The sequence below is a fragment of the Medicago truncatula genome, chromosome 5 (genome assembly GCF_003473485.1).
Source record: "Medicago truncatula cultivar Jemalong A17 chromosome 5, MtrunA17r5.0-ANR, whole genome shotgun sequence".
Taxonomy (NCBI): domain Eukaryota; kingdom Viridiplantae; phylum Streptophyta; class Magnoliopsida; order Fabales; family Fabaceae; genus Medicago; species Medicago truncatula.
Window position 1 is genome coordinate 43,436,499 of NC_053046.1, and position 20,163 is coordinate 43,456,661.

A 20,163-nucleotide genomic window follows, 5' to 3' on the forward strand; every position below is an offset into this window, starting at 1 on the left:
AATATTAGCATATCCAATTGACAGTTTTTAATACTTTGTTATCATCAAAACTCTTAAGGGTTATGTTAAACACATTTTGTTCCAACAAAAACAGCGTACCAAACTGCCCAGCCAAGCTAAATGTAACGCCCTCTTTGAATTATTAGATTTATTTAATTATTTAATTGAGTCTACAATTTATTAAGAAGAGTTTAAAATATATTTATTTGATTATGTGATTTATTAAGTGGTTTATGTTGTTATTTAATAGATTAAGATTTGAAAATAGAAATAAGATTGAGTTGAGAGTTTGTTATGAGATTTTAGAGAGTTTTGGGGGAGAAAGAGAAATAAGATAAAATAGAAAAAGGGTTATAAATAGGAGAAACCTAGTTTAGAAAAAAACATAACGTACGATCAATTTTGGAGAAAAGGGAGAAAAAGCCGAGAGGAGGGGGAAGACCTAGGAGTGCTGCGATTTTCATGTATAAGGTAAGGGTGGGACTAACATTCAATAATCTTAAGTCATTGATTCTGAAAATTGGATTTAATATGTTGTAGGTTTTCGTTTTTGAGAATTTGAGAATTAGGGTTAAAAGTGGTTAATTGATGATTTTCTAAAATAATGTTTTTGGTCAAGTTTTATATGATTTTGAGTCTCTTTTGATCTATATAAATGTTTAGACAAATTTTGGAATCAAATTTGGGCATTGGGAAAGCCAAAATTGGGATTTTTGGGTGAAAAATTGGTTTTTCCCGAGAGCTGCACAGTGACAGCATCTTCTGTTCCATGTTCTTGCGTCTTTTTCACACGTTTCCGTTTTGAACTGGGTTTTGGTGTAAAAATGAAAGTTGTAGATAATTTTATTAGCTTTCCAATGGCTTTGGTGTGGCGTAAAAATGAGTTTTGGTTTAGGAGTTATGATGAAAATACTCCAAGTAGGTCTTAGTGAATTTTTATGAATTTCAGCACAACTTTGTCCGAATTTGAAATGAAAACTGGTATTGATTGATACAGAATTGGTCTTAGGTGTAAACACGAAAGTTGTAGGTATAAATGTTAGATTTCTAATGCCGTTGGTTTGACTTCAAATGGATTTATAGAACTATAGTTATAGTCAAATTACTGCACGTAGGTCACAGTGAATAATTGAATATGATTGATGAATTAGTATATGAATGTATATGTTGTGAATACGATATTGTCCATGATTGATGAAGTGTTATATGTATATATGATGTTTTAAGATGTTGATTATTATTTGATGTTGTTATACTGTGATATAATTGTATATGCATTACTTGAATTATATGTGAATAATTGAGACGTTGTTGACTTGCATTTGATATTATTATGTCATGCTGTTTTTGTATACTGTTGTGTTGCTGTTGTTATTTAACTAAGTTGCATGAGTCGGTCTAAGTTGATTAAGATGATGAAGTTCCAAATTATTGGATTATATAAGAGGTTGTCGATTTAAGATGTTAAGAGGTCGAGTCCATGCATTAGCATTTCATTGTTGGGGGCTTGATGCCCTGGAGCCTTTGCTCAATTAAGTTGAGGGCTTGATGCCCTGGGAGCCTTTTTACGCTCAAATAAAGTTGAGGGCTTGATGCCCTGGAGCCTATTTACGCTCAAAGATTGGTACCACATGCATGATTAGAAGATTAAGTTGCATAGTCAAGAGGTTAAGTTGTCAAGTTATCAAGTTGTCGAGTTGTTAAGTTGTTAAATCATGAAATTGTTTAAAGCTGTGATTCTTTATATGAACTATTAAAGAAGTGAATTATGATATATTATTATCTATGATGAATATTATGATGATTACATGATGTTGTCTATGAGTTGTTAAATATGATTGATGATGCTTATGTTGTTAAATGTAATTGATGAATTATAAGCTTAATATTATTGTTTGTGAAATCTCACCCCTTCTGTTTGCCCACCATGGGTAACTAACAGGTAACCAAGAATAGTTGATGTCGTGTGAGCTTTCCTTCTCGTGTGTCTTAGGTTCTCTGATACGTAACGGGATGGGAACTTTGTTATTGCTTTTCTATTCCTTACGTATTGTTTTTGAAGATTTATGACTATGTTTTTAGATTGGATTTTTATGCGACATTTATGAAGAGGCCTTCGTGCCAAAGACTGTTTTAGTTATTGAAATAAATTCTGCTGCGAAGTATTAAAGATCTTGTATTTGAATTTTAAAGGATAAATAGTTATTTATTCAGTTTATGATTTTAGGAAAAGAATGTGACATTCCGTTTATGTTGAAAAACTCTGATTATTTATGCGAAATTTTTATGTTGGGAAAACGGGGTGTTACACTAAACCCCTTCCAGCTGATAACAGAAATGAAACCGGACACGGCAGGTCAGGAGAAAACGCTGATAGCAGCAGCAAACACCTCAAAACTGCAGCAACCACTCCCTGCAACATCTCCCCCTTGAGGGTAAAGCACACTGCAGCAACTGAACCACACCAGATTTGAACCAGCACGACAAAACAGCAAAGGAAAAAACACCAGGAACCCACCACTGAAGGAAGTTAGCGAAGGCTGCAGTCTCTCGGGCGCCACAACCATTCGTAGAAAAAACAAGGATACATATGCACCCTATGCATTGCCCAACGCCACGATACCACCTTTATCACCTCCGCCAAATCTTCGCTACACCCGATCCCATTATTAAAAATGCTATTGTTCCGAGCCTTCCACAAAACCCAAATCGCTGCATGCCACACTAGTCTCAACACCTTCTTAATCTTTTTCCCACTCTCCACCGCATTCCAGCAAGCCTAGTGGACAAAAATATTTGGCGGTGTTACCATACTAAAATTCCACCACCTCATCACTCTCAACCACACCTCAAAAGCCAAGTCACAATGCAAAAATAAATGCATTGATGTCTCATTTGCTCTCCCATACCCGACAAAAAGAGAAGAAGCATCCGCCGGAATCACATTCCTAATCCTAAGGTTGGATTTAGTTGGAATACGATTTAGGAGGGCTTTCCAAGAGAACATTATCACCTTCAAAGGAGCCGTGCTCTTCCAAATACCACCAAACACCATATTCTCAACCTCTTGCCACCTATCCTCCACTATCAACATACCTAACAATTTATCATAAGTTGATTTCACCGAAAAAAAACACAATTTTCCGTAAGCTTCCAACACCAACTATCCACATCTCCCGGAGACCAAACAAAACCCTGTAGCTCTTCTTTCAACATATTGAACAATTGTTCCTCCCATTGAAAGAAACGACGTCTCCAATCAAACAACCACTCCCCACTTCCCCCTATCTCCCTTACACACGCGTCTTGTTGAAATTTTCTACTTTTGTTTTTCTTCACTAGTCTCCCACTACTTAGCATCACCCTTATTCTAATATACAGTACGGTCACAATTATAAAAAATAAAAAAAAAAATCTTAAATTCATTCGATAAATGATATACCCATCCGGTCACTATTATAAGCAAATTTTGACTTTTTATGTTCATTCAATAAATGATGTACGTGGTCTATATTATAGGCCACATACATCATTTATTGGATGAATCTAAAAAGTATTTAATTCTGATACTCTGTGGGTACGTATCCGAGAATATCCGCGGAGTATCGGTATCCGATATGGGTACATCTTCATTTTGGAGTATCCGAGTTCATAGGGATTTGATCAAAATAGTTCATTTTTAGGTGTCAACTAGGCTATCCATGAAAGAATGATGGGTAATTTACCCCAATCAATACACATAAGCACATATTCATAAACTATCTTGACCCCACAAATAAATTGCTCATTTTCATTGGTTGGTGGGTAAATTACCCACCATTCTTCAAAGGTAATTTAGAAAAAACCTCATTTTTATCAACTTTACTTCCAACTTCGAGATCTGGTTTCGCTCATTTCAGTATTTATGTGTGCTGAATTCACTTGCTTAAAAACCTGATTTTGAGTGTGATTCTAGGGTCTCTTTCGCTCATTTCAGTATTTGCTTGTTTTACTTACATCAATTTGAAGTTTAACTTGCTTTTGTGTTTTACCAAGCCAAATGAAGCTCCCCATAATTAAAATCGGCATAACCAACATATCAATGAAAGAGCGATGATCTAAATTATATTGGTCACTAATCAGTCCACATATGACTGAGGTATTTAGTTTAGCTTGATATGTCAACAATGGAAATAATATTTGGATCTGGTTCGGTGTAGAGATGATTATCAACTTTCCTTAAAAGGAAAATGATTATCAATTTGTAATATAAGGTGTATTTGTTTTGGCTTTAAAAAAATAGATTTTATGTTAGAAAAATTTAGAGATTTAAAAAAAATCTGAAGCTATATCTGTGTTTGCTTACTACACAAAAAAAAGTGATTAAAAAACAATGGTTTTTAACTAGTTCATGTTCTTTCAAAAAAAAAAAAAAAGTTCTTATGTTACCTCCTTGTATTTGAAAAAAAATTAATCCTAATGCCTTTTCATTTTAGAGTCAAAATAAATTTTTTGATAAACTAATTTTTCTAAAAATCCAAAACAAACACTTAAAAATGACACTCATAATTTTTTTGACAAACACTTAAAAATATATATATTTTAAAATAAACCAAAACAAACGCACCCATAATTTATTTATTGATACATACAGATTGTGCTTTCGTTCAAATTGCATTTTAAATCAAAACAAATGTTCAGTTAGTGTGATACATTTGTAGTATTTTTTTTAGCTATCAATTGATAATGTGTAGATGAAGAGGACAAGGACTAAAGGCAAAACGTTTATAATTTATAGGATTTGTAATAAAAAAAACAGTGACAAAAATAAAAAAAATACGCAAAACAATTTAACTATTTAAGCTAATTTATAACAATAAGGTGAGACTTAGTTATTATTTTTTTTCATCAAATTAAGACTTATGTTTCCTTTGAAGAATTGTGGATAATTTATCCAACAACCAATTAAAATTAGTTACATAAGTAAATTTATAACTGATGTCGGTAACCTTACTTTGTGATGATTTTATTTGATATGAATCGTCGTTTAATCAATCAAGTCCCGTGAAAAAAATCATTTAATGAATAAATATAATGTCATATTTTACATTAGTTTATTTTAAAATAAATTCAAATATGAAATGATCCAAACTCAAATGTTAAATGATTAATGTGTATGGCTGACGTTCGAACCCAAACACTCTACTTCTCTGCATTTAAAATATGTGACATGACCACCAATTACTTAACAAAAAATAAATAACAAGAATTTCGTTAAAAAAAAAGAATTACATACAGAGAAATGCTAGCAACATAAATTCTAACACATATTTTTCAACACACTATTTTTAATTGGTTAAAATTTACATGGATCCATCAAATTTGCATGGAAGCCAAACCAATCAAAAAGAGTGTCTTAGAAGTGTGTGTTAGAATGTAAGTTCCTAGCTCTCTAAAAAAAAAAAAAAAAAAAATGTAAGTTCATGACATCGTTTAGCATGGGCAAATTGATATATTTTCCTAACTTAGGTCAATTTAACAAGGGTCATTGATTTAATATTAATAAATATTAATGGATAAGATTGCTCTAGAATCTTGTAAAAAAAAAAAAAAGATTGGTCTAGAATGTTTATCTGGAACTTAAATGAGATTTTAATATTAAAAAACTTATGTACACTTTTTGAAATTGTATAAATAACTTGGTTTTTTTTTTTAAAGATTTATAGATTTTCAACATGTAAAAAACGGTGTTATTTTATTTTCTGTTACTATGTTGTTTTTTAATCAAATATTATTTTCTTTATTATTTAGAAAAATTTGATGAATGTTAGTAGTAGTTGGTAGAACAATATTTCCTCATCCATTCGAATTTCACCTTTGAATCTCCAACAACTTTACCTCTTACTAATGATGACCGTAATAACTATTTTATAAATAGTATGAATTTTTTTGAAAGACTAATAACATAAATTTTGATGATGTAGATTTTATCATTTTTATGAACCAGGTGATATTCATATAAAAAAGTAGAGTGGTGATACATGCACACCCATAAATGACATAGACACTTAAACCTCCACACAAACATGTGACATGTGGCTTAGACCCCACAAACACTTTGTCTCTCTTCCTTTTCATCCATCTCTCTCCTCTCAAATATGTGGGGGTGCACGGGTGATATGAAATTATGAGTGGTCTACCAATCATTTTCCAAAAAAGTATAACCAAGAACATGTTTTAAGAAAAAAATTTATATTTTTTCAAAAACATAATATTATTTAATTATACAAATATTACTGTTTGAAAATGGAATTGGGTATCGGGTGTTAGACTTTTCAACAGAGGAGGGTAAATGAATTAACTAAACAGGTTAAATTATTATTTTTAATTAGGGTTTGAATTGAAATATAAGAAAATAGAAGTACATGTAATAACATGTAACAACACGGTACAAGTAATAACAGATAAAACTAAATTGGTTTAAGATGGAGAAATTCAATTTCTCCACGTTAAAACCCGCCTCCTAGCATTCCTCCCGGGATGCAGTTGCATAAATCTAAAAATGATTCTTATGCACCATAACCGCAACCTTCCTCCCGCATGAATGAAGTCTCTCAACAACAAAAAAGAACCATTCACTCACACTTTCTCTTTTTTTTTTTTCTTTCTCCTTCTCAATGGACAAAGAAACCGACCTATGATAAGGTGAAATCGACACCATCCTCTCTCCTCTCTGTCTCTCCGCCCGATGACGACAACATCTATCGACGCTGTCTTAACCTCCCACGATCAAATTGTCTGATCTATTTCAAAATCCATCTCATAGGTAATCTCACCATCCGACAAATCGTTTTTGTTTCCCATTTTCAGAACCATTTTTGTTCCTCTCCTTTTTTTGTTGCTATTTTTTCAGTTATGTTGATTAATCGCTTTTGAATAATGTGTGGTGTTTGTTTGTTATCATTTTCTGAATGTAGTATATCAATAATGTAATTTATTGTATCTGGATGAATATGATTTTTTGTATGATAAACAACTTTCGTACTGGGGATGTTTTAGATTCAAATTTGTGGCACCAATTTTATTTTATTAGTATTTGCGATAATATTCAACCCTGTTTTTGTTTTGGGGTGAAAAAAGGGTATAATGGTTTGTATCTTTCATTTTTTGTTGTGTGGAATTTAAGGTCTTTGAAAATGATCATTGTTGTGAAAAAGATTATAACTATGATGGTTTTTATTTGATTATTTGCAATAATATTCAACCCCATTTTTTGTTTTGCTGCTGCTGAGGTGGAAAAAAGGGTACTATCGTACATAGAATTTGATTTTTACCGTTTGTAAACTGCATTTTTTATTGATATAGTATAGTAATGGGGTCAATTTTCAAGCTTTTATTGCCAAGTGTTGTCAACTTATCATGGCATTGGATATATTTGGTTATTTGAGTTGGGATAGCAATTGATTTTTTTTTAATTTCGCGGACCTGTTTGAACAGCTTTGTAAATTACGAAAAATAGCAGTTTGCTCAAATTCTGCGATGCAACTGTGCTATTGTGTCGCTATAGTCACCATTTCACAATGTTTTGTACAAATAGTGCATTGCTGAACAGTAGATATTCATCCAAATTCTGCTATGCAATTACGTTGTAGTGCCGCTATTTAATAACACTTTCAAAAAATCTTGAATTTTGTCCCTTTTTTGTAAGTTGACGTTGACGATGTTCTTAAATTTAATTTTTTTTTTTGGTTACATTGATAGGCACAAGTTGTCCAATTCAATGAAACCAGTGAAGTGCTCAAATAATACAGTTTCCAAGACTGACTCAAATGGCAATAGCATGCTAGAAAACCACCTAGATGACATGAGTGAAAAGAAGGACCTGGAACCTAAAGTAGGAAAAATCTTGGAGGATAATGAAGTCAAAGATTTGGAGGATGATATGAAAGCAATGGTAGTTGATAAAAAAAACTGATGGGGAGGAAGAACTAGAAATGGAAGATGATAAAAAAACTGATGATGGTGATGTCATAACAGATGACGATACCAAAATTGGTGGTTGGGAAGGAATAAAAGAGGATAAGAAAGTTGATGAAGGGAAAGAAACAAAAGAGGATGAGAAAGATGTTGGCATATGAAGTATCAGGAGATGATTTTGTGAATGAAACAGAAGAAAATAAGAAAAATGATCATGGGTTTGAGGATGGCAAATTTGGTGAGGAAACTATGGATAGTAAAAAAGCGAGAGAAAGCGTTGAATTGAAGCTAAGAAACCCGAATTAGAAGTCATGGAAGAAGAGATTATCCCTGAAGACAACGATGAGGGCAGTGAAAAGGAGAAAAGTCAAGAAGAGGGGGAGGATGATAAGTCAAATGAAGATGTCAAAGTGGAGGAAGGATTGGAAAAATGCAGGAAAGGAAAGGTCGAAGGGTAGAAGGTGAAAAAGGAAAACGAAGGAACAAAAGGAGATAGAGGATATCCCTGAAGTCAAATATGAGAGCAGTGAAAAGGAGAAAAGCCGAGAAAAGGAGTTGGATGGTAAGGATAAGGTTGACAATAAGTCAAATGAAGATGGTTATTCTGAAGATATTGAAGTTGAGAAAGGAATAAAAAAGTGTGGGAGAGGAGGAAACAACCATTAGGAGGTGAAAAAGAAAATAAAGGAACTGAAGGAGACAGAGCCAACAACTCCTACAACCAACCGTCCTGTACGTGAATGGAAATCAATTCAGAGGTTGGTAGAAATCATATGACAGAGATGCATCCAAAGAATTTAAAGTTGAAAAGGTATTCATCTCAGATTCATAGTTAGCCTTAATTGTGTGTTATGAATTCTCTCTTACAATTTTTCATGTTCATGTCTATAATGCACTTTATGCCTTAGATACATGTTTCTGCATTATAGCAGCTAATAATTTTTATGACTCTTGTATTTTATGCTTCAGTGGTATTTAAATTGTCCAAAAAGAAGATTGATGATACTCTTAAATTGCTCCATACAATCCTCTTTGGTAGGAGAGGAAAGGGATAACCTACTTCATGATCCTGGACAATCTAATTTTTCATTTCAGTCATTTTCTACCATTTATTTTCTGTTAACCTATATAGTACCCCACCTCTATAGTTGAGGATATAGGAGAGTTCATCCTTAGACTGTTAAAAGCTTACACTTACCTGGAATAAAGAAATTAACTGGTCAAACAGATGTTATTATGCATCTATTTAACTAATCTTTTACAATGTATTTCTCATGCAGCTGCGATTAAGTAAAATATATTAAGGTTTTCTGGTTGTGTAGCATGAAAATGAGGTATGCTTGTAACTTACAACCAAGTCATATATAACAATGAATGAATGCTTGCTTTTATGCATAATTAAGCACTTTCCTTGTTAAGCTTCTAAAACCAAATATCGTTACTGCAGGAAATGCTAATGATTAAAGTAAAGAAAAAAATTTGACAAACGTAATAAAGAGAAGTTGCTGGAATTCTCTGATGTGCTTGACATACCAGTTGGGAATGCAAATTCAAGGAAGGTTTGTTGGTTTAACCCTACTGACGCATTTGTTGTGGCAGCCTGCCAGTGCAGGCACGGACACTAGATAATAGTCGTGTTCATGTTGTACTCTTCGGATGCTACTAGTAATTTGTAAATATTTTACATCTATTTTTTATTTTTATATCAACACCGGTTGGAATACCACAACAATTAGATAATCTTTAGCAATTTATTACATGATTATGTACAACGAATGCCCCAAGCAATTCAATACAGGAAAAAAGCGCATAGCAAAACAAGGTTCGTCTATAGTGCTATTGATATAGCAGTTTGCTCAAATTCTGTGACGCAACAGTTCTATTGTGCCGCTATAGTCACCATTTCACAATGTTTTGTACTAAATAGTGCAGTGCTGAACAGTAGATATTCATCCAAATTCTGCTATGCAATTACGTTGCAGTGCAGCTATAGCCGCTATTTAACAACACTTTCAAACAATCTTGAATTTTGTCTCATTTTTTTGTAAATTGACGTTAATGATGTTCTTAAATTAATTTTTTGTTTGTTTTTACATTGATAGGCACAAGTTGTCCAATTCAATGAAACTAGTGAAGTGCTCAGATAATTCAGTTTCCAAGACTGATTCAAATGGCAATAGCATGCTAGAGAACCACCTAGATGATACGAGTGAAAAGAAGGACCAAGGACCTAATGTAGGAAAAATCTTGGAGGATAATGAAGTCAAAGACTTGGAGATGGTATGAAAGCAATGGAAGTTGATAAAAAAAAAACTGATAATCACATGAATTAAATACGACACAAATTTATAAGATTCACATGGCAGTACATTATCAGAATATGAAATTAGTAATACTAAGAATTGGTCCTATTGAATAGTAAGCAATTAAATTGGAAAGGCTCTTAAAGTCATTGGTCCTACTGAATAAAAGACTGCATCAGAAGCAATTTATTACACCGCATAGCAAAACAAAGGTTCGTCTAGATCAGGAACAGCAACATCAAGAGATATATATATACACTAAAGCGACATTTCTTTGTTTTAATCACTGAAATTCTACAAAATCAACTCATCTTGGAATAGTCTTTATGAAATCAACTCATCTTGGAATAATACTGCATGCTCAGCAATTTTGTCTTCTAAAAATTAAACCCTGCAAATGCTTGGGTGCCAAAGCGAGATCGGCATTGTGATGCCGACCGAGTAATGACAAGCTCTCTCGCAATCCGTTTCCACTTGTGTCCGTATAGGACCAAACCCAAGAATAGTAAGCTACAGAAAATAGAGGAAAGCGTAGTTTAATAAAAATACTAAGAATGCATATTTAATCAATTGGAAAAAGAAATAGAATATAGCTAGGATTAGTAATGCTTACTTATCCTCTTCTCGAGTCCAAGCTCCGAAATTTTGAGGTGGAAGAAACTGTTGTTCTTCACCAGCAAGCTCTTCAAGATAGTGTTCCAAGATAGCTATGTCCTGTCTTCTTTCTTCTGGAAAAGCTTGCAAGATCATCAAGTATCTATTGTTGGTGTGTGGTGGGAATTGCTGCATCGCTTCTCTTAGCCTCAGTGTGTCTTCTCCGGTCCAATTTCCACCACCTTGACCTGCCATGGTGTGAAAAAACAACTTCTTCTTCTTTCCTTTTTCTTTGACGAATTGTGAAAATAGTTTCTTTAAGATGTAAAAAAGTCTTAATGTATAATATCAAACCATAGTGATGATATATATATTATAATTGTTGTTGAGAATGAGAAGTGAAGTGGTAGTTAGTTATTTCAGTTATAGCAGTTAGTTATTTCAGTTATAGCAGTTAGTTATTTTTTTGAAGAGAGCAGTTAGTTAGTTCGTTGGTTCTATTTGTGATCTATAAAATACATTTTTATATAGATACCAATGACATAAACAATATTTATACAATAGGTTAAATATGTTTTTGGTCCCTGTAAATATCCTAACTTTTCGTTTTAATTCATATAAAATTTTCCTTCAACTTTTAGTCCTTATAAAATTTTCTATCATTACTTTTAGTCTCTCCTTTAAAGTAAATTTTTGTATTTTTTAATGAAATTGTGCATAAATGTATAAAATATTGTAAAGATCACTAAAAAAAAGATTTTTCTTACAAAATTGCGATATTTATAAAATGGTTAAATATATTTTTTGTCCCTATAAATATGAAATATTTTCATTTTAGTTCCTCAAAAAAATTTCTTTTAACTTTTAGTCCTCCAAAAATTTTTCATCTTCACCTTTGGCCCCTCCTTTAAATTAAACTCACATGTAGAATTCATATTTTTGAATAAAATTTTGCATAAAATATATTATAAGGATCTCTCCCAAAAAAATATTATAATTATTTACCAAAATATGAATTAAATATGAATTTATATATTTTTTGGTGGTAAAAAAATCATATTTAATTTATGTTATGTTAAAAAATTCTAATTTTTTTTGGAGTGATTTTTACTGTATTCTATACATTTATGCACAAGTTAATTAAAAAATACAAAAATTTACTTTAAAAAAGTGACTAAAAGTGTTGGTTGACAATTTTATAGGGACTAAAACGAAAAGTTGGTATAATTATAGTGACAAAATATGTAATCTCTGATGGAAATTAAATATTTATAGGGACAAGTTAATTAAATATTTTTTTTTATTTTTTTCTTCTAATGGAAATTTTATTTGAGATTTGTCTCTGATTTCTCTAGTGGAAATGATGTTTCATATGAAATGTGATTTTAATCTCTTTGGGGAGATTGTCATTTCTTTTATGAGAAAGAAGTTGTGTTCCGTAATGGAATAGTGTTTCATTTGAAACATGAATCTCTTTTAAGGGATTTGATTGTACTTTCTTTGAAAGGTACAATGAGGACTTGTACACAATAGTATACAATGATCACAATATATATACTATGGTGTGTATTACATTAGTACGCTTATTTGGTGATCATGACAACAAGAAATGTTAGTTATATGTGGTTGTGGGTGATATAAACTCTTAATAGTCTAATTTTCACCTATAGCTCTAGCTGATAGGTTTTTTGCTTGTCGGCATTGATCATGGTTATTTGTGGTTTTAGTCGAGATACAAAAGTGGCCACTATTATTCAACCAATGTGATTTTTATTAAGTTTTATTTTATTTTGTTTTATTTTATTTATCAAATCAATGTTGCCCAAGTGGGAGAATGTTAGAAATTTTTGGTCTTCCATTGATTTATAAAATTAAACATTTGTTGAATGGTATCTTGATGGGTCTTGGAATATCTATATTGTGATCAATAGATATTGGACATCACACGGTAGGTGTACTTGAATAATGCAGCCTATAATTGAATGAATCCATGATGGATGGAACCATTCAACTCTTTATAAAAGGGTATGGTTTGATACCTTATAACTATTCATGAAAGAATTGATAGAGCCATTGTAACCCTACATGAAAGGGTAGGTCCCCTCTCCACTTTCTCTATAAATATGTCTTGGGGCATATGCAAAAGATAATTCCATATTATCACATACTTACCTATCAAAGTTTGAGAAAGAAGGAGAGGAAGATCCTATCCAAGATAATTGGAATTCAAGATCATCGAAGAGCATACATACTCGTTGACAATCAATGGCTTCAAGAGGTAAGTTCTAAACCCTCTTATTTAATTGGCTTAAATGCAATTTTACCCCCCCTATTTTGATTGAATCTGAATTTTACCCCCCTATTTTAAAACTCGGAATTTTACCCCCTCTATTTTGATTGAATCGGGATTTTGCCCCCCTTATTTTAAAACTCGGAATTTTACCCCCTCTATTTTACGTTTTTTTAGAATTTTGCCCCCTATTTTAAAATAAAGAACAAAAAAAATACTAAAAAAAATAAAGAAACGATTAGAAAATATTAATTTGGTAAAAAAAATATAAAGAAAACACAAAAAAAAACTAAAAAATAAAAAAACAATGAAATTACAAGAAAAAATTAAATTAAGAATACATGAAAAAACTAGTTTGCACCTCTAAATATTTGTTATTTTCATGTATTTTAATACTAATTTTTTATTTTATTTTTAGAGATCATACTAGTTTTATGCATTTTTTAAGCCTTAATTATTTGTATTAAATGTTTTTTAATGAAAAAATAAAAATAAAACCAAAAAAAATACTAAAAAAATGAATAGAAAATACTAGAAAAAAATGCATAAAACTAGTATGATCTCTAAAAATAAAATAAAAAACTAGTACGAAAATACATGAAAATAGCAAATAATTAGAGGTGCAAACTAGTTTTTTCATGAATTCTTAATTGAATTTTTTCTTGTAATTTCATTGTTTTTCTATTTTTTAGTTTTTTTTTTGTTGTGTTTTCTTGTTTTTCTTATATTTTTTTACCAAATTAATATTTTCTAATCGTTTCTTTATTTTTCTAGTATTTTTTGGTTCTTTATTTTAAAATAGGGGGTAAAATTTTGAAAAAGGTAAAATAGAGGGGGTAAAATTCCGAGTTTTAAAATAAGGGGGGTAAAATTTCGAGTTTTAAAATAGGGGGGGTGAAATTCAGATTCAATCAAAATAGGAGGGGTAAAATTGCATTTAAGCCTATTTAATTTTAATGGTGTCCTAATTCATGCAACTATGATCAAGGTTTATTATTCATCATGTGTAAATTATATTTCATGATCTGTGATGAAAATTAACAAGTCATTTACCACATGACAGCCAAGTCACTTGAAATGTCCATGTGGCATGTCTTGGTCAGCATTCCGTTAGCCTAGTCAGTACAGTTTGACGGTAAGGATTAAACTTACAAACGGAAAAAAAAAACGTTGGGGATGAAAAATTTAATAAAATTTTAGTAAGGTCCAATGTTGGAAGCTCGCTTATTTATAGGAACCTTAAACATAATTAACCCTATTTTTAATATATGTAAATTGACTTCAAGTAGTTTCAAGTTAAATTATAGTTGTAACAAAAAAAAAAAAGTTTAAATTATAGTTAAGATTATTCGGTTATTAATCCCCAAATTTAAATCTATCTTATATTACTTCTATACTAATAATAAAGCGAATACACAATTGTTATGGTATAACCTTTTTGTTTTCGCTCAAGGTATAACCTCTTTTTAATATACGTAAGTAAAAAAAAATTTGAGACATAAAAATGAAATATATTAACACCGGCGATGTGTGCTTCTCAGTACAAGATGTAGCAAAAAGACCACCTCAAGAAACAAGGAGTCATACAAAGTATATACAAGAAATACATGTTAGTCGATACCCCAAACAAAACAAAGGATCCGACTACCAACTCTGCAAACCATAAACAAACTTGGCATTATTAGCCTTCAGCCATCATATTGAATGGAATTTTACTTTTTCTAAAAGCTGAAAGATAGGAGTTTCGACATTTTTGAATACTCTGTTATAACGTTCACTCCATATCAGCCAAACACCAAGAAGCCACAGTAATTGAAGAAACAAACGACGAACTTTTAAGGAACCTGTATAATGAATAAATTGGAGAAAATGCTCAATGATGCTAAACGGGTCTACTCCCGCCACTCCAATCCAGGCTCTAATTTGCTGCCACAACCAACTGAACATGTCGCAATGAATAAACAAGTGAGCTGCTGACTCCTCAAGCCCGCACCCTGCAACACACGTAGCCCCCGCCGCTTGCACTATGCCGCGCCTTAGGAGATTGTTTATGGTTGGGAGATTGTCCTTTAGCAGACGCCAAGCAACAATGAAAACCTTTAGAGGAACCTGCTTATGCCAAATGAGATCTCTAATTGCGTCAAAAGTGGAAGAGACCGGAGTTGTCATAATGTGATAAGAACCTCGCACAGTATATCCCTCATGTATGTCTGGATGCCACTGCCACCTGTCAAGAATATTAGCCTGCACAAATACACTATCAAGTAATAGCCTACACCCCTCTAACATTTCTTCTTCCCACATCCACAATCTTCTCCTCCAACTCCAAGCCTCTCCCCTATCCTCCCAACCACGAACACACATATCGGCCACAATACTAAATTTATTTGTCGCTAAATCAAACAAACGACCAAACTTTCTACACAAAGGGACATCTCCTAACCAGTTATCAAACCTAAAGAACGTGTTGTTTCCATCACCTAACACCTTCGACACCCTTTCACCAAACCAACCACCATCAGCTCCATCGACCCCATCCCTAATCTTCACTACCTCCCTCCACCAAGAAGAAGCACTCCGGCTCCCAACCTCCAAACTCCCAGCCACCTCACGATATCTCTCCACAAACACCTTATACCAAAACCCACCTCTATCCACCAACATCCGTCAACACCATTTACCTAACAAGGCTATATTAAACTTCGCCAACTGTCTCACCCCCAGACCTCCATACTCCTTACCTAAACAAGCAGAGCTCCAAGCAATCCAGGAAATTTTCCAGTTATCCTCACTCCCTCCCCAATTTTTTTTTTTTTAAATAAAGTTTCAATGGAAAAGATTATATCTGATGGAGCTTTGAAGAAGGAAAGAGCGTAGACAGGAAGCGAGGTCAAGACAGACTTGAGAAGAATCAAACGGCCTCCAAATGATAGAAAGCGACTCTGACACTTTGACAGTCTAGTTTTAATAATAGACATCATAGGTTCCCAAAAAGCTAACCTTCAAGGATCACCACCAATTGAGCGACCAAGATACAAAAATGAAATATTACCTACCTTACAATTTAAAATAGATGTCGCCAGTCAACCACGAGTTCCCAACATTAATGCCAAACAGTAAACTCTTATGAAAGTTCACTTTTAAACCTGACATGTCAGCAAACAAAGTCAACACCGCCCTTAACACTTGAACATTGGCCCAACTCTTAATACCCAGAAATAACGTATCATCAGTAAACTGCTGATGGGACACCAAATTAACCTTAACATCTTTACTTTTAAATTTATTAACTATATATCAGCTGTTAAAATTATATCTTTGTTTAATCCCCAAATTCAAATAGCATTGTGAATATTGAATGGATCCTATTCCTAAAGATATTTTATGGCCAAATCATCCAATACATCTTCCATTCACCATATTTATTTATTTATAATTTTTTTTGTCAGGTAGTTTAGTAGCTAGAATTCATCTTTTTAAAGGTGAATAAGTGGGATGTCCGGAGTTCGAAACCCGAACCCTGCATATAACAATGCATGTACTTATCAATTGAACTATGCTCAGAGGAACATATACATTAGTATTCACTTAACGCTAATTTAAATAATAAAATTGTGGCGAAAAAAATGTGAGACACAAGGTAGCCGCCTCATTTGCCACCACCAGTTGACAATCATTTAATGAGTTAAAAATACATATTTATCACATGTCATTAATTAATGTGACAACATATTAATGTGACAACATATTATAAAAGAAAAATGTTATATATAAAGTATAAACACAGCAGTATAATTTTTTTTGTTTTTATAAAGTATATATAAAGTATAAATACATATTTTTTTTTGTTTTTATATCAACCTGAAATAGAACGAAGTAACGAACACAGCAGTATAGTATATTTTTTTTGTACGTAAAAATATAAATCTTGGAAGAACGGATAAATATAAAGTATAAACACATATTAATTACTTGACTTCTGAAACAGATCACAACGTTATTATCGCTGAAAAAGCTCGTTATCATTAGGATTTCCTGTTACTTTGCTGGATGGAATAGATCTCAGGTTACTATATACACTTTGCTCCTTTGAATATACATTTCGGAAATGCATGCAGACTGCACTACATCTTTCTCCTCTTAATCACCCTCAAAGCTGGAGATGGACAATTCACTGGCTATTGCTGTCATTGACGAAAAGGTTTGGATCAATTTACCTCATGATCTTGTGCTCTTCATTTTGTCAAAACTGCCTTTAAAATCATTGAAGCGGTTTATATGTGTATGCAAATCATGGTCTCTCTTATTCGAAAACCCCAATTTCATTAAGATGTACTGCAACAATATTTTATGTAATGATCATTCTGATTATGATGATACATTTCTCATCTTACATAAACTGCCTTTTAATTATTATCATGGCCAGCATTGTGAGTTTTATTTGCTCTCCAGTGAGAGGTTAGAGAATCGGGTTAAATTAGATTGGCCACCTCAATTTCAAGAGATTGATACTAATATTTATGTTGTCGGCTGTGTTAGTATTAATGGCATACTTTGCCTCAAACAAGGATTTAAATATACCCGTCAAGTTGTGTTGTGGAACCCAACTACTCGTGAGTCTAAGGTCATTCCTCCCAGCCCCGTTGAGAACATAAGACCTAACCGGACCCCTTTCTTCTTTCTTCATGGTTTTGGCTACGATCACGTTAGCGATGACTATAAAGTGGTTCAAATGATAGATTATTTTCCGGACAATGATCCAGATGATGAGGAAGATTTGATATGGGAAGATAGATCATACGATCCCTTGTGGGAGATATATTCTCTCAAAAGTAACTCTTGGAAGAAACTTGAATTTGATATGCGTAATTGTTATTACTATACGCCATTGCGAGGTATCGGACTCTACACGGATGGAATGTTTCATTGGTGGGCTAAAAGTGAATCCAAAAATATTGAAGAGTGTTTGTTGTCATTTGACTTTAGCAATGAGGAGTTGTTTAAAACCCCCATACCCTCAAACATGGATGGTAATTTCAATGTTGAATTCGTGGAGAGACACTTGGCGCTGTTAAATGGCACCATTACTTTGATATCAAGTTATCGAGAGGAGGCTACTTTTCGCTTATCAATTTTGGGTAAACTTGGTGTGAGAGAATCATGGATAAATCTCTTTATTGTGGGGCCATTTCACGAGCAGTTTGGATCGTCCTTTCCTTTTTTTGTGTCGCCCATAGGACTTGGTAAGAAGAATAATATAGTCTTCTTAAACAAAAGAGATAATAAAATAGTTTGGGTTGATTTGAAAACTCAGATGATTGAAGAGCTTGGTGTTGAAGGAGACAAATTTCGTTGTCATATAGGAAAGTACAAGAAAAGCTTTCTTCCGATTGAAGGAATAAATACGTAGTTGTTTTCTTTGTTTCCACCCAAGAGGTATGTGATTGGATATTAGGATTTTACCTTGCATGCAACGTAGCTTGCCAGTTGCGTCTATCATAATTATAATTAGGTCAAATGCATCTAAAGTTTTTTGTTTTTCTCAAAATGGTCCTTTAAATTTCAAAAGTCTCAAAGTGATCCTTTTAGTTTCTGAATCGTTTCAGAATCATACTTTCCGTCATTTAAGGAGCAATTTAGAAGGCTTTATGATTATGGTCATGAGTTGATTAGATCAAATCCTTATAGCACAGGGCATATCAAAGTTCAACCAATTGAACAAAGTGAAGAAGGTAATGGAGAAGAGTTTATTCATAGACCATTGTTGCCTAGCTTTCGGAGGGAAAACATGATTCTGAAACGATTCAAAAACTAAAAGGACCATTTTGGGACTTTTGAAACTTAAAGACCACTTTGGGAAAAACGAAAAACTTAAAGGACCTTTAGATGCATTTAACATTATAATTATTATCAAGTGACAAGTATATGACAAAATATGAAGCCATGTGATGATCCCATATATATATATATATATATATTTTAATAACAACATGTGATGATATGAATCATGCTTTATCAATTTTGTTTTGAAGGGTTATTCTTTTCCTATTTACAAATTGATATGGTTAATTTCTATTTCAAGTACAGTATGCATGAAATATATACACCTTTGTTTAATTTTTGGCTTTATTTTTTACTTTTACGTTCCAAATGAGTAACTAGGTACGGTTAAGCTTGATGGTTTAGCAATTGAGCTTATGAAATTTCATATTGATTTTTTGCAAACAAAAATGTAAAAGCACCCTTGAAATAAACTAGGTAATATATAGGAAGGAAGATACATAAAAATTTCTTTAATATATTGGAAACAAAACAGATATTTTAAAGTTTTTCTTCCGGTCTTATTTCTGAAACATACATATAGATACACTTGCAATTTTTAATTTGTTGTTGAATCCATTGAGTTGTTTGTTGAAGTAGTAATTTGTTGTCTCAATTTACTGTGGCGGGTGTATTTTCGTGACTGTTCTATGGTTTCATCGCAGTTGTTGAAAAGCTACTTATCTGAATTTGTGCTGCATAGATTCCTGCCTCAGACTGTGTTGGTTCTGGTGTATTTTGATCTGCTGCGGCCTGTTTTTCCCTCATTGAAGATTATTTGGTCCTCTTAACTTGTGTAATTGGTACTAGTGTTGGTGTTATATTTTGATAGGGGTCTGATTTTTCTGGTGTAGTTATTTGGTTGCACTTTTATTGCATTTGTATGCCTAATAAGTTGAGCTTAGGGCTGTGTACCTTTTGACCCTTTATGATTATCTCTTGTGATCGGTTTAGTGGCGTCGTGTTTCAATATATTTCACTTTTTCGAAAAAAATTCTTACTCCGTTTGAAACTAAAAGATATAAATTTCCTACATAGACTATGACACATGGTTTTATTTTTGTCAAAAAAAAAATAGCACATGTTTCCTACAATTATTAGCTGTTTTGTTTATGCACACAAAGGGATAGTTCTGATTGTAACTTTGTAAGGAGCTTGTCTCCTCTACATATGCTTATCTGTATTAAATTTCAGTTCATA

The 20,163-nt window shown here is 32.6% G+C and overlaps 1 protein-coding gene and 1 long non-coding RNA gene across 3 annotated transcripts; both read left to right on the top strand.

Moving 5' to 3' along the window:
- The first annotated feature begins 6,465 nt into the window (after positions 1 to 6,465).
- On the top strand, positions 6,466 to 10,335 carry LOC25494974 (uncharacterized). Of its 2 annotated transcripts, none has more exons than XR_003011992.2 (5): positions 6,466 to 6,805; positions 7,741 to 8,767; positions 9,237 to 9,290; positions 9,404 to 9,778; positions 10,059 to 10,335. It is a non-coding gene; the product is annotated as an uncharacterized lncRNA (long non-coding RNA). The 2 variants fall into 2 exon arrangements; XR_003011993.2 differs by having other exon boundaries at positions 6,469 to 6,805; positions 9,404 to 9,515.
- Positions 10,336 to 17,305: 6,970 nt separating this feature from the next.
- LOC11439898 (F-box protein CPR1) lies at positions 17,306 to 18,553 on the top strand. Its single transcript, XM_003617843.2, has one exon. It carries the CDS (start codon positions 17,306 to 17,308, stop codon positions 18,551 to 18,553), a length of 1,248 nt encoding a protein of 415 aa, XP_003617891.2.
- The last annotated feature ends 1,610 nt before the right edge of the window (positions 18,554 to 20,163 follow it).